The following is a 14,685-nucleotide window of genomic DNA, read 5'->3' as shown; positions in this document are numbered from 1 at the left end:
AATAATCGTAATGACAGAGGACGGACGGAATCAAAATAGATTTGGAGTCATTTCCTTAAAGATTGATGTATTTCGAATAAGCGTTTTTTATCTCTACAACAGAAATTGTGGATTTCCCATCGTAACACTTATTCAAGACGATCAGATCCCCCGTTTGTTTACATTCATTCATTTTAAGAGTTTCTTGGAGGTTTAGAACTTCAACATACAATTGAATAATATACTCATTTTGAAATGAATCCGAATATTTTCGGCTGTTATAAGCGGTCCTGCAAACGTTGCCTAATTTATATTCCATGTAATATTATGTATTCATTGTACAATTTTTGGTATTTTTATTGTCGTGTCTTGGTTATATCCACGCGAGCTCTGATTCTGGTCCCATATAGTTTCCCTCAAATGTTCGCTTTCTGTCGGTCAAGTTTTGGAGAAAACTTGCGCCCCTGTGCGGGTCGTCCAATGTCAAGTAGCTCTCTTTGTTGAAAACACGTCTTCGCGCTGGAATTTTCCGCTCATTAAACGGCGGATGATTTTTTCCTTTTCTTTATTTGGGGTTTCCTGCTTCGGATATTTCGCTTCATGCCTGCGGATAAATTTAGTTAGCTATACCATGAATTTTTAAAGGTATCCCTTTAGCGGAAAATGTATCTCGTTGCCCAGCTCTTTGTTGTGAAAATCGTAGCCGCTTCTCTTTGAGAAACGCGATACGTTTAGTCATGTGCCTCATATGATGACAAAATTGTTGTACTCAAATAAGTACTCGTACTCTATGTTGGGCAAAAAAATGACCAATGTCCAGTAGCGTTATGACTTGAAAATTTTTTTGCCTGTAGCAGGAATTAATGAACATTTTGGTACAAAATAAGAAAATTATAATTATTTTGTTCAAATCGTAAAAATTGTCTCGCACCAACCAACTTCAATATAGAAAAAGAAAAACAGTTTAACGGTTCTGGAGTCGACCTCGGTCGGTTTCGAACCCGCAACCCATTGGGTTGCAGGTGCAGATTATACCACTACGCTATCTCGCCACATACCCGTCAGGGTTAATCGTCAGCAACTAATAGAGAATTAGAAAGAACTTCGTATATCAACAATCGTATCACCAAATATGACGTCACCGACACGCAATTTCAAATAATCAGAGCGAAGAGATCGCTCAATGTACTATTTTTAGATGGTATACACGAAATCCTAGGTACTCCAAGGCGCACAAATAAAGGTGTAAACAGCCTCTCCCGACGACGCGAAATTTGTCGTCACGATAATTTTTCACACAAACACAATTATCCAACAAATGCTTGCGAATGGCAGAACTCATGGCGCTGGCATGTTCTGTTATTCCGCTTCGCGCGTATATTTGGTGCGAAACAGATTTTAAGAATGAGATCTACTTCCACCAATTTCAGTAAATATCAATGGCTTGTACGTTGGTGAAATTGGGGATGTGAGTCATGACTTTTGAGCTATGCGGTCGGATATGGACAGGTAATAAAAGGCGTGTAAATGTTGTGTCATCATAACCGATGTTATGCTTCGTTCGACATCAGACATAACAGTCGATATCACGCAAACAGCCCCGGGCTATTGCCATATTCTCAGAAATAATTATCACCTTGCACTACGTTACCCAGTGTTATAATTTTGTTGTTGTTTGATTTATTAAGCTTGTCTTAACTGTAAATATTTGTATTTCAGCTGTGTTGGTGGATACCAGGACTGCAACATCAGATTTAGGATGGACCATCGCACAAGGCTCAAATGTACGTACCAATTTGCTGAAGCATACCCATTACTGCATGCTATGTTGTGACGAATAGATTGTTTTTAAACACGTTGGATTTATAAGATATTACAACTATATATAGGATTTTTAGTCATGATAATACACGCCTAATTCTATGAATACAAATTCAAACAGATATATAAATCTGAAACCTGAAGACCTTCTCCGACGTACTGAACTTCAATATACCAACGATTGAAACGAATAATATATTCGTATTGAAATAAACTCGAATATTTTAGACTGGCACTCGTCAGGGTTAATCGTCAGCATCTAGTAGAGAATTGATGATAATGTTCTTTCCAATTCTCTACTAGTTGCTGACTATTACCCCTGACGAGTGTCAGCCGAAAATATTCGGGTTTATTTCAATATGAATATATTATTCAATTGTAAATTTGAAATTAGAGACTTATGAATTTTTCCGCTTCAACTTTGGCAATATCAAACACTTTAGCCCGATGTAGATATCTGAATGTAACCCAAATGATTATTTTCGGCTTACCTATAAACGTGAACATGAACTCGTTACGTCCAATTAACATTCATGCCGAGATGAAAGCGGGCACCTATGACCCAGCAGTGCCTGATACACACAATAGGGGCTGAAATATAGTCTGGATATTGTTGATAATCCTTGAATATCGTGTGAGCATGTTTGTAGCTCCGAAAACTATGCTCGAAATTCGTATGATTTCAGTCATTTCTGTATAGATCTCTTTGCATTGACGTGAGGAATGCGTCATCGCTTCTTTCATCCTTCCAGACGTAAACCTTGAACCAAATTTATGGACCTTGTAGTTTTTGTTGTGGCCTAAAATTTTCGAACACCCATCATTTTCGTGGGCAGTCGTTCGGAAATACAGCTCTCCCAAATAGCGTTTAATGAAGTATTTTCCCCGCCAAGGCATTTGATTACTCACGAAAGTTTGACCGTGACCTCGACGCGCACCTGATATTAAATGCAAAGCGAGCGCAATAAACGTAACCCGTATTTACATCGATGTGGATATGTTGGTATTCAAAGTCGTTAGTGGAGGGGTGTCAAACTCAAATTGCGTCGCGGGCCGGATTCAAGCCTTCAGATCGCTCGCTGGACGGACCAGTCAACTGATTCTAAAATGTTACCTCGTGCACTTGCTTTTCACTTCAATACTTTGTTATCAAACATAGAGCAATAATACGTGGATTCTGGCAAGTCGCAACACCTCTATTGGCGAATAATGGAATTGGCAGAAATACGATGATTGACCAGTTGGATACTGTTTAAAGCCGATAAAACAGTGGAGCTAATGACGATATAAGCTGGCATATTTCTATATGCTCACTTTGCTTTAGACGTAATTTGGCGTTAGCCCTGCTTATGCGATGTGAGGAATACAATTTTACTGTAAACGCAGACGCCAGAATTTGGTTTATTACTATTAAATCACGAGTCGGGTGTCCGGGGACCTATCGGGTCGAAAGTGACACAGCAGCGCGACTAAAATATATATTTGTGTAATTAATATATATTCCATGTAATCTGCATATAACGGCTCCGCATTGGCGCTTTCGCTTCCTTGAATAGCTATTTATTGGTCCATTTTTTCATAAAATTCTGAGCTCGGCGTGCATTTTTTGCCTTCTCGAAATGGGGCGTCAATATTACCGAATTGTCCGTTATGGTGACCAGAGAGAAACCGGGTGGTTCTAATATGGCCTATGAACATGCTAGACATTTGTTGTATCGATGGAATATTTAATGGATGAAATGCCATCTCAATATTTGTTTTAATGTGACGGAAAATATAACAATTTTTCAATCCACTCAGAATTACTTCGTGGGCCGGATGAAATCGTCTGGACTACGAACCACTTCTATATATATTACGATATCCACGATGATCGTTTATAATGGATTGCTAGTCTGTTCTCTACAGTCTATATTGCGAAAATGTGTGACGTCATATCTTGCAAGCAATCTTCATTATCTTCATCGCGCACGATATCAAACTATAAATATCCAGCAGACCACCTTCAGATCGTTACCGCACTCCTTAGTGATGCGCAAATGAAGCGGCCCGTTGGATAGTAACGATGTGATGACGGCGAGAAACAAGATGCGAGGAAAAGTCGCGCAATTTCCCACATCACGAATGCCCATCAATGCCCGAACAGTGTTTCCATCGGCAGCGCTTTCTCATAGCTACTGCGAGATGCGAATATAGACCCCCGCAAAATATCACGGGAAACATTGTCTATCACGAGTTGGCATGCCCCTGATCGCGTGTTTGGGTGTCTTTCAACACTTGATCTGATGAACTTGAACACAAGAATGCGATCCGTCAATCGCAATATGGTAGCCAGTCGAGCAGCCTAATAAATGATCCCCAATGTTAGGGTTCTTGAATAGAAGATTTAAGCGCGTATCATATAACATGTGGACAGACAGACTGACAGTAGTTCAATTCCAAAATATAAGAGAAACCTTTCAGTGAAATGTTGGAAAAGATATGTCTGTTAGGTTAAGTTAGCTGGTTACATTCCAATATGAATATATCATTTAGTTGTAAATTGAAGTTCTGTACCTCCACGAGGCTCATCATATGCAATAGATGATATAGATATAGTTATAGAGATTTGATGTGTACAGTTTTGTCAGTCTTAGGGAAGAACAAGTAAATAAGCAAAGAAAGAAGCAAACAAACTTTAAAAATAATACGGAAAAAGCCAAATATCAAGGAGGCGAAAACGTAAACTACACACACACACTACACAGTTATAATTTTATGATCTGAATCTAACCCCAAATTTTTCTCCTTAAAGTCTTGTATTATTTTCTGATATCCTTTGGTTGAAGCGTGTTATTCGGCCACCTTGCCTAAACTAGGATTTAATTCTTGTCTATACCCTTGAATCCCGAACACGTCCCGAGTCTGTGCCGATTATGTACCGAGTCTGTGCCGATTATATCCCGAATTAGTCCTGATATAATCCCATTTCTTTGACAGTGGATCGAGCATTCCGCGCACGACAGAAACGGAAACGAGAGACGGATCGTCCGCGTTTGCGAAATTCGGGAGCAAAACCAGAACAATTGGTTGCGGACGCATTTTATCGAAGTCGAAGACGCGAAAAGAATCTATATCGAGATCGAGTTTAGCATAAGGTGAGTCATTTTCGACACTATTCCAAGTTAGTTCTTTGGAATAACACGCTTGTGAGGTAAAGCAGTGATTAAAGTTAGAGCACAAGTCATATGTCTCGCAAACAGGGGTGGTCATTATCTGAGTACTGAGTGTTAACCTACCTTCACTAATCACTATACTTACTCAAGTCGTAATGTTTTAGTCTAATTGCATTTCTGCTCAGTTTTTGGGCAAAAATACTACTTTTTTTAGACTTTGTGAACGTTTTGAAATCTAGACATCCTTTTTACGAGTAAAACTGTCATAAGAGATGATGGAAAATAATCCTCTTTGAGTCTTTATTAGGATAACTGAAGATATCGTCGAAGATTCTTCTCATTTTTGTCATTAGCTATTTTACGTCACGAATATGAATTTAGAAAGTATAGCCCACCATCGATTAACTGATACATATACGTTTTGAAACTATTACTTGAGTACTTCTCGGACCTTTCATTTTACTACTTACACTTGCAGTAGCTTTGACATGTCTTTCTCGCTATTTCTTCATGTAATAATTAGAAATTCAAGGCGTTGCTTCGACGTCATACCTGAGTAACAGGGTTGACTATAAGTTCAGGATTTGTTGAAATGATGTTGTTACTGCCTCCTAGCCACTCCTGCTACCGTGCGACTGTTCATTTTCAATAAAGCCCAATTCGATTCAATATTAAATGATCAACCCCGTCCATGCAACAGTGTATCTGATGTCGTCCGCAAATCGAATCCGCCTTCTAAAATACTCATCCATCAAGATCTTGACAATCGTTGGGGTCAGCAAGTTCTCGTTCGATTTTCCCGCCGTGTTCAGTTACATCACAAGCCAGATAAGGTCCAAGAATGATTGATGTCTTCAGACTCGAGACCCTCCATAATCTCAGAGCGTCTGTTGCCGTTTTCTGGTGAATAAACACTCTAATTGGAAACTTTCCAAGATAAACACACCCTGTATCGCGGAGTAAAACAATAATAAAGCCAAATTCGACAAATGTACACGCCAGTGGGGCCAGGCAAAATCGAGTCGAGTCGAATATTCCAGCATAACTCATAGTATAATATTCAAATATGTACCTTTTATGTGACCGGAAAGAAACCAGTTCTACACCACTTTAAAGATTATTTGTCATTTTTCTACCGTGTCTATTTCACTATACTTTGTGACTAACTTAACTATCGTCACTGTCAATTTTCTGTGGTGCCATCGGGTACCACAGAAAGGTACATATTGCAGGTTGCCACAAGAGCTTCATTGTTTTATTCATCCCGTTAATAGCGACTACAATCCATGCACTTGAATGCCGGACCTTAATTGCTGTTCCGAGTCATACGTTAGTTAAGTTAACTGCATCTTGTATAGGCTTGTAAATGGATAGGGTCAACTAGGGTTATCTGCCACCTTGAATGTAGCGGAGTGGAAGGCAGTGTGTTGTTAGTGACAACAGTTTCTGACCACGCATGCGTGTCGGTAGTTCTCATTGTTACCCGACATTAGTTGTTGTTTCGCGGTATATTTTGATTCTATAACTTCTGGTGGCGCTCAATAGCTCTCGCTAGCTTAGCATTGACGACATGCTCACAACGTTGCCATATTTAGACAATTAGGTCCCAAATTAGAGAGACCGATAGATTCGTTTGCACAGTTGGTCAATTTGAACACAACACAAGATTTATACAACTGATACACGATATATCAGTCACTATGCAACATAAAAGACATCTCTAAACTGACTTGAGATAATCGTTACAGTACTATGAGTACATATACACATACCACACTGACTACACACGCGACACGGAATCAATACATATCTAGGATATATTTTCGATTATGTTTATAAAATAGATGATCCGAATTAACAGTGTCAATGCATGATTTCGAGAGGACCAGAGATATGCTCGGTTGAAACGGGTGCAGGCAAAGTATAATTCGCAAAATAGGTTGTCATAAAGCGCGGTTGCTGTGTCGCGGTTTAGCGAGAAACAAGCGAATGAGTTATCGATAATAAATCCTTTTCGACAGTTCGTTAAAGATACCGCCCCTTGCTGAAATCGACTTCTGACGAAGGTCAAGTGGTATTTGTGTTGTGTCTTGAAACGAATTATGCGTAGGTTTTCTACACCTCTGACGACCCCGCCTTTAGATCAACACCACACCGCCCGTGTGAGATTTTAGTGTCGTTCACTGACCCGAACCTTGAAGGGACAATATGCTAGTGTATGGGAAATGCTCAGTAGAAGTGGTCAGTAACTATTTGCCTGTACTTTTCAGGAATATTGAAGGGGGCTTTTGTCATTGGCCGTATACTTGCTCTCAAGTGGATATGCTGTTAGACTACTTTCACTTGACGGTTTTGTAGTAAGACACTTTTGCTCATTAGGGTCGGGAAATTATCAGCTGAGGTGATTAGTAACGAAGTACTTGTACTTTTTCGGAGTACTCAAGTGGGCCTTGCTTATTTGTACTAGTTGCTCTAACGGATATTCTTTTAGACTACTTCCAAATTATATACAGAACCTCAATATACGATTGAATAATATATTACTATTGAAATGAACCCGAATATTTTCTGTTGACATTCGTCAGGGGTAATCGTCAGCGACTAGTAGAGAATTGGGAAGAACATTGTATATCCGCAATCGTATCATAAAACATGACGACAGCGGTATGGAATCTCGAATAATCGGGACGGAGATAGAGCTTAAGCTTAATGTACTATTTTTAGATGGTATTCAAATGTATATTGAAATAATGTACATCCAAGAGTCTTTTCACGCAGTGGCTTCTAATTGCAGGGCCTGCGAGGATGTAGCCAACGTGAAGACTTGCAAAGAAACGTTCAACATGTATTATTACGAATCGGACGAAGACAGTGCCACTTCTACATTTCCGCCGTGGACGGAGGGAGCATACGTAAAAGTGAGTTGCTGTTGCTTTTGATTTCGATTTGTATAGTACTGATGTTGCTAACAACCTTCACGGCCGGGTGCTATGATATTACGCGGTCTCGCTCTTTGGGTTGAAGACGCCGCGGTCTCGCAACGCGCCCTAGAAGTAATATTTTTATCTTATCATTAGTCTCCGTCAGAGTTATATTGCTAGAAAATTGTGAGCTTTGTCAAATGAGATTAGAATTAAAATAACACTGAATGAAAATTGAATTTAATTTTGAATCAGGAAGAAATACAACACGGATCAAGTTCATTTTTATAAGCACAGTTAACAAATGTCTATACACCAAGTTCGGCTCGTTTCGCACTGTACAGTTCTCCTATATAGCATTTTCAGGAAAACTACAAATTAGATTAGAATAAATCTAGTTTCTATATTCCAATTCTAATGAGACCATAAAAACATTCCATAAAGTAGATTAGAATTAGCTTACCGACATTTCGGTCAAATTAGTCTAGTTACAGAACTAGAATGATCCCTGTAGTATTTGATAGAGCCCGTGGACAGTGGAAATATCAGCATGCGACACTTGAGCATGAGGGTTTAAGTTAGGGTTCGATTTCGGCAAGGTTAGTGATAGGGTATTAGGGTAAGGGTTAGTTCTGATATCATATATTCATAACCTCAAGTGTCGCATGCTGAAATGTCAGGCAACCGTTTCATCGGCCTTGACAACTTCTGTCTACGATAGAACTCCTGCGAGCTGGAAACGGACTTTAATCTTTGCAACTTTTATCAGATCGACACCATAGCAGCCGACAAGCGTTTCCTGCCTGGATCGAAAGACACCAATTTCGAAACAAGAGACATAGGACCCATAAAAAAGAAGGGAATCTACCTCGCAATCCAGGTAATTTTCATGCGCTCCGTCTCTGACTTGGATTTATTGGCGATAAGCATCGCGGCAACACTCAGCTGTGGTAATTATCGCAGAGGATATGAACCCGTATACTCTCTGCCTTCCTACGAGTAGGGCTGGGCAAAATCGAGCACCTGAGTGATTCGATGCTGAATCACGTAATATGCTTCGAGTCGAGTCGAGTAATCGAGTATCACTAATTATGACGTCATAGCGGAACGTGATATGTTAAAGTTCAAATATGTACCATTTATGCCACCACAAAGAATAAAATGCCTGTTATCCATCATATTAAAGATACTTCGGTATTTTTTCGACCATACCGATTTTATTGGACTTGGTGACAACGTTGTGGGACGATTATGACTTCGAAAATGTGCTAGTTCCAGCAACGTTCGTAGCTTTGTACTCTATGTTTCGTATGCTACGATACGGCCAATCAAGGTTTCAAGGCTTCAATAGTAAAATTACTGTCGAAACTATTATTCTCGTTGAAAAATTAACTTCCAGTGCCGAGGAGCGTAAAATTTCAATACTCGAAAAAATCGTCTTTTACTACTCGACTCGAATCATTACAATTAATACTCGATTCAACGAAATCTGGACCTTTGAAGAATTCCAATAGTTACATCACGCATTACGGTATATATAATTAAAATTTGTTGCATTACAACGAAAGATACTTTCCCACATTCTCTGGTAGAAAGTGTCTGTCCTTACTAAGTAGCTTGCCACGAATGGAGGAAGAACGTTCAACAGCAACAGTTGTCGGCTGGCAACACTGAAGTTGTGCGTACACTGCTGGTGACACACAGTGCTGCTTCATTCTGACAATGTTGCCTACATCGCAATTTTTCATCATGCGCTTCTGGATATAAGAACCAATGCCTACGCAGTCTTGCCTCAGTTAGGATATTGCGGTACGTTGAGGTACACCATGTCAACCTATTTGTTTCATTTGTCCGTTTATGATTCACAATGAGCAGACAATGGGCCGTCTACAACGGTAGGCCTATAAAGTAGGCAGCAAGATGTAAAATATCAAATGATAAGTTCACCGACAGTGCAAACATCTACGATACAAACGAAATGCAGGTTGCAAAAAATTTTGACCTGGTAAACAATTTTGACAATTTCTTGACCTTGATTTCTTGACTTTTTTGACATGTCATACATCATACTTACGAGCTCAATCTTTTCGTAGGACACGGGAGCTTGTATGGCTATAATGCATATTCGGATCTATTACAAATACTGCCCTCCCTACACGAAAAGCCTCGCTTCGTTTCCGAGGACTACAGCCGGTGAAGAGATGACGTCGCTGGTTGCTGCTGAAGGAACGTGCGTGGCAAACGCAGTATCGGTAAGTCCCACGTTGTGATTTCATTGCAGTCGAAAGAATTGGGATAGTTTGGAAAGGATGTAACCATGTAATGAATACATGGCGAATTTTAAATAGATGCATCAGGCAGAGCTTGATTAGAACCGAAATAGATTAGAATTAGAATTATAGCTTCGCAGTTTTTTCCAAATAACATTAAAATCAGAATGGTTGAAATCGCAAAATCTTGGGAATTGATTTGAATTCCCATTCCCAATCAATTTCACTTCATTTCAAATCCCAGTTCATTGTGATAAGCGCGAGAATGGCAAATGTGTGTACACCAAGATTGGCTCGTTTCGCACTAGACAGTTCTCCTGTAGCCTTTATAGGACAACCAGAAATTTAATTAAAACTAAAATGCGAGCATTCAACAAATTAGATTAGAATTAGATTATCGGCATGTTGCTGTAATTGGTCTAATTAGCCTAGAATTATCGAGTAGTTCAAGTTTGATCGCAACTATGTTACTTTCGAAAACTAATAACATCCTAGTTTTTGTATCATCCTGGTGACGTATAGTTCACAACTGTATCTTCCTCGATTATTGCCACATTTCTGGCGATAACCACAATTGTGAGGCTCCAACGCAGGTGGCAAGGTACACATTATAACAAAAAAATACGATGACATTTGGTAATTGATATCCTCGCGAGGCCCGCGGGCTACGTGCCATTCCCGGACGCCAAATCGGACTATAGCAGTCAATTTCGAACGAATTCGTTTTGTAATACGCCACCTCCGCTGGCCGGATTTATTGATGACGTAGCTCCACTACACATGCGCCATGTAGGTTAGGGTTGTTTAAAAATAACATATTTTTCCAACTTCATCGGCTAGTCTAGTACCCGAATAATTGTTAGGCTGCATAGAAAACGCTGCACGCCAAGTTTGGCACAATTCCAACGATTAGATACGAAGACAATCTGAAATTTCAATCTTACAACGGAACATTTTGTCACTACACCAAAAATATCGTATTTTAGGCTCGCCTGAAGGAAGATTATTGCTTCTTTAACGCATTTTGGTCGTCAGATGGATATGTGACAGCGGCATGGTTAAATAATTAAAATAATTAGGAAGTTGAGTACTGGATATTATCTACTTCAGTGAGATAGCATCGGAACGATGTTGATATAATTCGCATATGAAATGTGAAGTAAACGATTCACATTGAAATGATTATTATGAATATATTATTCAATTGTCTACCGATATAGTTCTATGTCTCCGCGAGTCTCTTGAAATGGTAAGTGTCATGATCATAATGTTACTGCTACCAAATCGATAATTAGCTCCGAACATTATTACTCAAGTCAGCAAAGTCGCGACTTTGGCGAATGGATACAGGAATGTTTCGACCACAATATATCCACCTGAGTGTCTTTTGTGTGATGTCGACAGCCGCGGGCTTGAAAAATTCAATGCTGACGGAAGTTCGCACTCAAGTTGAACAGTAGCGTCTTGAGATTCCGTAGAAGGGTGACAATTATGTTGCCGTGGCCCGACTGCAAATAGACGAACGCTATAACAAGTACCAATTGACGTGATTATGCTCGCTTTAAAACAAGTTCATGACTTCTCACAATGTGAGAATGTTACACAGGTCTACGATGTAAACATACCGCAGCGATTTTTTAAATGGGATTGATGTATGTGTAGTAGGGTTGTTCAAAAATAACTTTTCATTTCAAATTTGACTCCATTCCAACCCGTAAAAGCGAAGTTATAAGAGTTGAAAAATTAAGAGTTATTAAAAAAATTCACCAACGAGCCCATGAAATTGTTTGCTTATCTAAAAAAAACGATGCATAACAAGTTTTTCTGAATTACAACCTGAAGAAGTGAAGTTATTGAAGACGAAAAATTTGGATTTTAAATGAATAGTATTTACGGTGGTAAATTCTATCACTTAGCTATGCCGAAAATTGCTGCTCTGTACGTGCGAACGAGCAGTAATGCGTAATGATCATTAAAATTGCCTGGAATCAAGAGTTGTTGCCATTTTAGAAATGAATTTAGAAATGACCCCAATTCTGTTCACAGAAGACAATTTTATTAGAAAAAGCTACAGCAACACTGTGATTAGCAATGTTACAAATAATGCAAGTGAAACAGCGCAAAAATGCCGCAATCTGCCCTCAGACTAGCCAATAGCCATACTTGAAATGGCATACATCATGACTCACTAATAACTTGTATGCTTTTCTACAGGAACAGCGAAGGCCCAAGTTATATTGCAACGGCGAGGGAAGCTGGAAAGTCCCGACCGGAGCCTGCATGTGTTCGCCCGGATTCGAACCAAGTCTGGACATGACTTCATGTCGAGGTAGGTGTTACATGACATTACCGTTGTTATTTGAGGGAATTTCGATTGTACAGCACTTTCGGAGTTGATACTGCAGAGATAACGATGCCTTTTTACATGATACCCGCACCGCATTCATTATCATCTCTCGTGTTTGGTTTTACTCGCGAAATGAAGCAACAAACGCTGTTGCGGCTATAGTCGCCCAGGGTTGGGAAAATCGAGTACCTGAGTTATTCTATTCTGAATCGAGTGTTAGGCATCAAAAGTTGAGCATGAGCATTAGAGTATGATTTACAGCAGTATATGGATGATGCGGTATGTTGAAATAAGTACCTTTTATGGGATCACGAGGAATAACGCCTAAACTACATCACATAAAGATTCATTGCAATCATTTCGATCGTACCTATGTCAGCGCACTTTGTGAAAATGCTGCAGCTCGACCGCGACTTCGTGTCTTTTCCAAACTTTGTACTACATGTTTCGTATGCTGCGATACAACCAATCTAGGCTTAGATTCTCCCATAATCGAAAATAGTAACGAAACTGTAATTCTTGTTGTTAAATAAACTCTTGGTGGTAAGAAGAGTGTAATTTCAGTGTCGGGAAAACTCATCCCCCACAAATCGACTGCAATCAATAAAATTAACACTTGATTAAGATTAGAGCCCTCGATCGAATGGACCCAACCCTATAGACATGAGTTGTTGTGATTCCTCTACATTTGAACGTCATCGGCTCATCCATCACGATTTTCGTACATTCCCGGCATATCGTTTGCGCTTCTAGTTCCGAGATAACGTCTCATCCCCCTATCTTTGCTATCAACAAGCCTTCTGCTTTGCCCTGCAATCCCGGCTCGCCCGAGACGTTGATGAATGGCCTCCTGTATTTGCGTTCCGTGCCATTGCTCGGGTTAATTGCCGCCCCCAGAACCACTGGCCGCGCGATAAACGCGCAATTTTTATGGAATATTCGCCGAAATGTCTTCGCGAAATTAACCACTTCTGTTGTTTTACCTCATTTCTGTTATCGGTTTTATCGATGATTTGTGTTTGACATTCCGAGGATGAAGGATTGTTACACGCCTTCAGAAAAGTTAGTCATATTGGCCTTTTTAAGACTCACCCTCCCAGAATAGAATGTGTTCTGTCTAATATCAGGATTTATTATTTAAGTCAAGTCTTTGAACGGACTCTTGGAGGTAGAACACTTCAGTTTTCAATAGAATATTGAATATTTATCTCGAAATAAACCCGAATATTTTCGGCTGACACTCATTAGGGGTTTCAAAAGAACATTCTATTCAACATTCAACAGTCGTATCACCGTAAAATTCGGATAATCGAGGCGAACAGATGGCTCAGTGCACTATTTTTAGATTATCGGTAATGCGACTGTTGATATACAAAGTTCTTTTGAAATATTCGCCACTAGGCCTACATAGTTGCTGACGATTACCCCTGGCGAGCCTCAGCAGAAAGCATCCGGGTTTATTCCGATACGAATATATTGATCAATTATGGTAAGTTATTGTTCAAAAACTTTTGTATTTTGATGATGACTTCGTACATAATCATAAGATTGGTTTGTCGTAACTTTGGTCGTGAAACTCATCAGGTAGACTTGATTGCGTCTGGCGAAAATTCACTTGCTGTATGTGCCGCTTCATCATGAACTGAACATACCTCGCCTTCAAATTCCCTCTTATGATAGATAGTCTGTCTCGGCGCAGACGTAAATAACCGAATGCGGATGAGTGTAGATAGCTGATAAAGACGTATCTGGCGGTGAAGAATGCAGACCTAGTTTTTTTTTTCTGAATCCGCTGTAAAACGGCGACTTATTTGTCGAATGCTTGAAGGCTACAGTTTACAGTAGGCCGTTAGGGCTGGTGGACAATATCGAGTACCCGATTGATCATCTAACGTGCGTGGCTTTGTTTTAAGTGTTTCGTATGCTGCGATACGGCCAATCGAGGTTTACAGTGGAAAATATGGTGTCGAAACAATAATTCTCGTTGATACATTACTACTGCTATTAATTATTATTGGCAATGAGCGTATAATTTTAGTACTGGAAAAAATCATCTATCACTACTCGACTCGTATCATTAGAATTAATACTCGAATTATCGTGCCCAACCCCACCTGCTGTACCCCAAAACACATCGCTTTGCGCGTGGTAGCAGGCTTGAATTGGAAACAGCTGGTGTGTACATTCATTGT

At 39.7% G+C, this 14,685-nt stretch overlaps 1 protein-coding gene across 1 annotated transcript in view; it reads left to right on the top strand.

The window, feature by feature from the left end:
• LOC145455963 (ephrin type-B receptor 3-like) overlaps positions 1-14,685 on the top strand; it is a gene marked incomplete at its 5' end in the record, with an annotated part of 60,241 nt that overhangs the window by 21,961 nt on the left and 23,595 nt on the right. Inside the window, 6 exons of the mRNA XM_080333994.1 lie at positions 1,699-1,763; positions 4,780-4,937; positions 7,750-7,873; positions 8,646-8,756; positions 9,970-10,128; positions 12,361-12,475. Coding sequence (XP_080190120.1) covers positions 1,699-1,763; positions 4,780-4,937; positions 7,750-7,873; positions 8,646-8,756; positions 9,970-10,128; positions 12,361-12,475 — 732 coding nt within the window. The remainder of the gene's footprint in view (positions 1-1,698; positions 1,764-4,779; positions 4,938-7,749; positions 7,874-8,645; positions 8,757-9,969; positions 10,129-12,360; positions 12,476-14,685) is intronic.

The sequence above is a fragment of the Botryllus schlosseri genome, chromosome 14 (genome assembly GCF_051294905.1).
Source record: "Botryllus schlosseri isolate E-star chromosome 14, Bs_hap1, whole genome shotgun sequence".
NCBI lineage: Eukaryota > Metazoa > Chordata > Ascidiacea > Stolidobranchia > Styelidae > Botryllus > Botryllus schlosseri.
The sequence above is the reverse complement of the archived record's forward strand: the minus strand, read 5'-3'. Positions and strand labels throughout refer to the sequence as shown.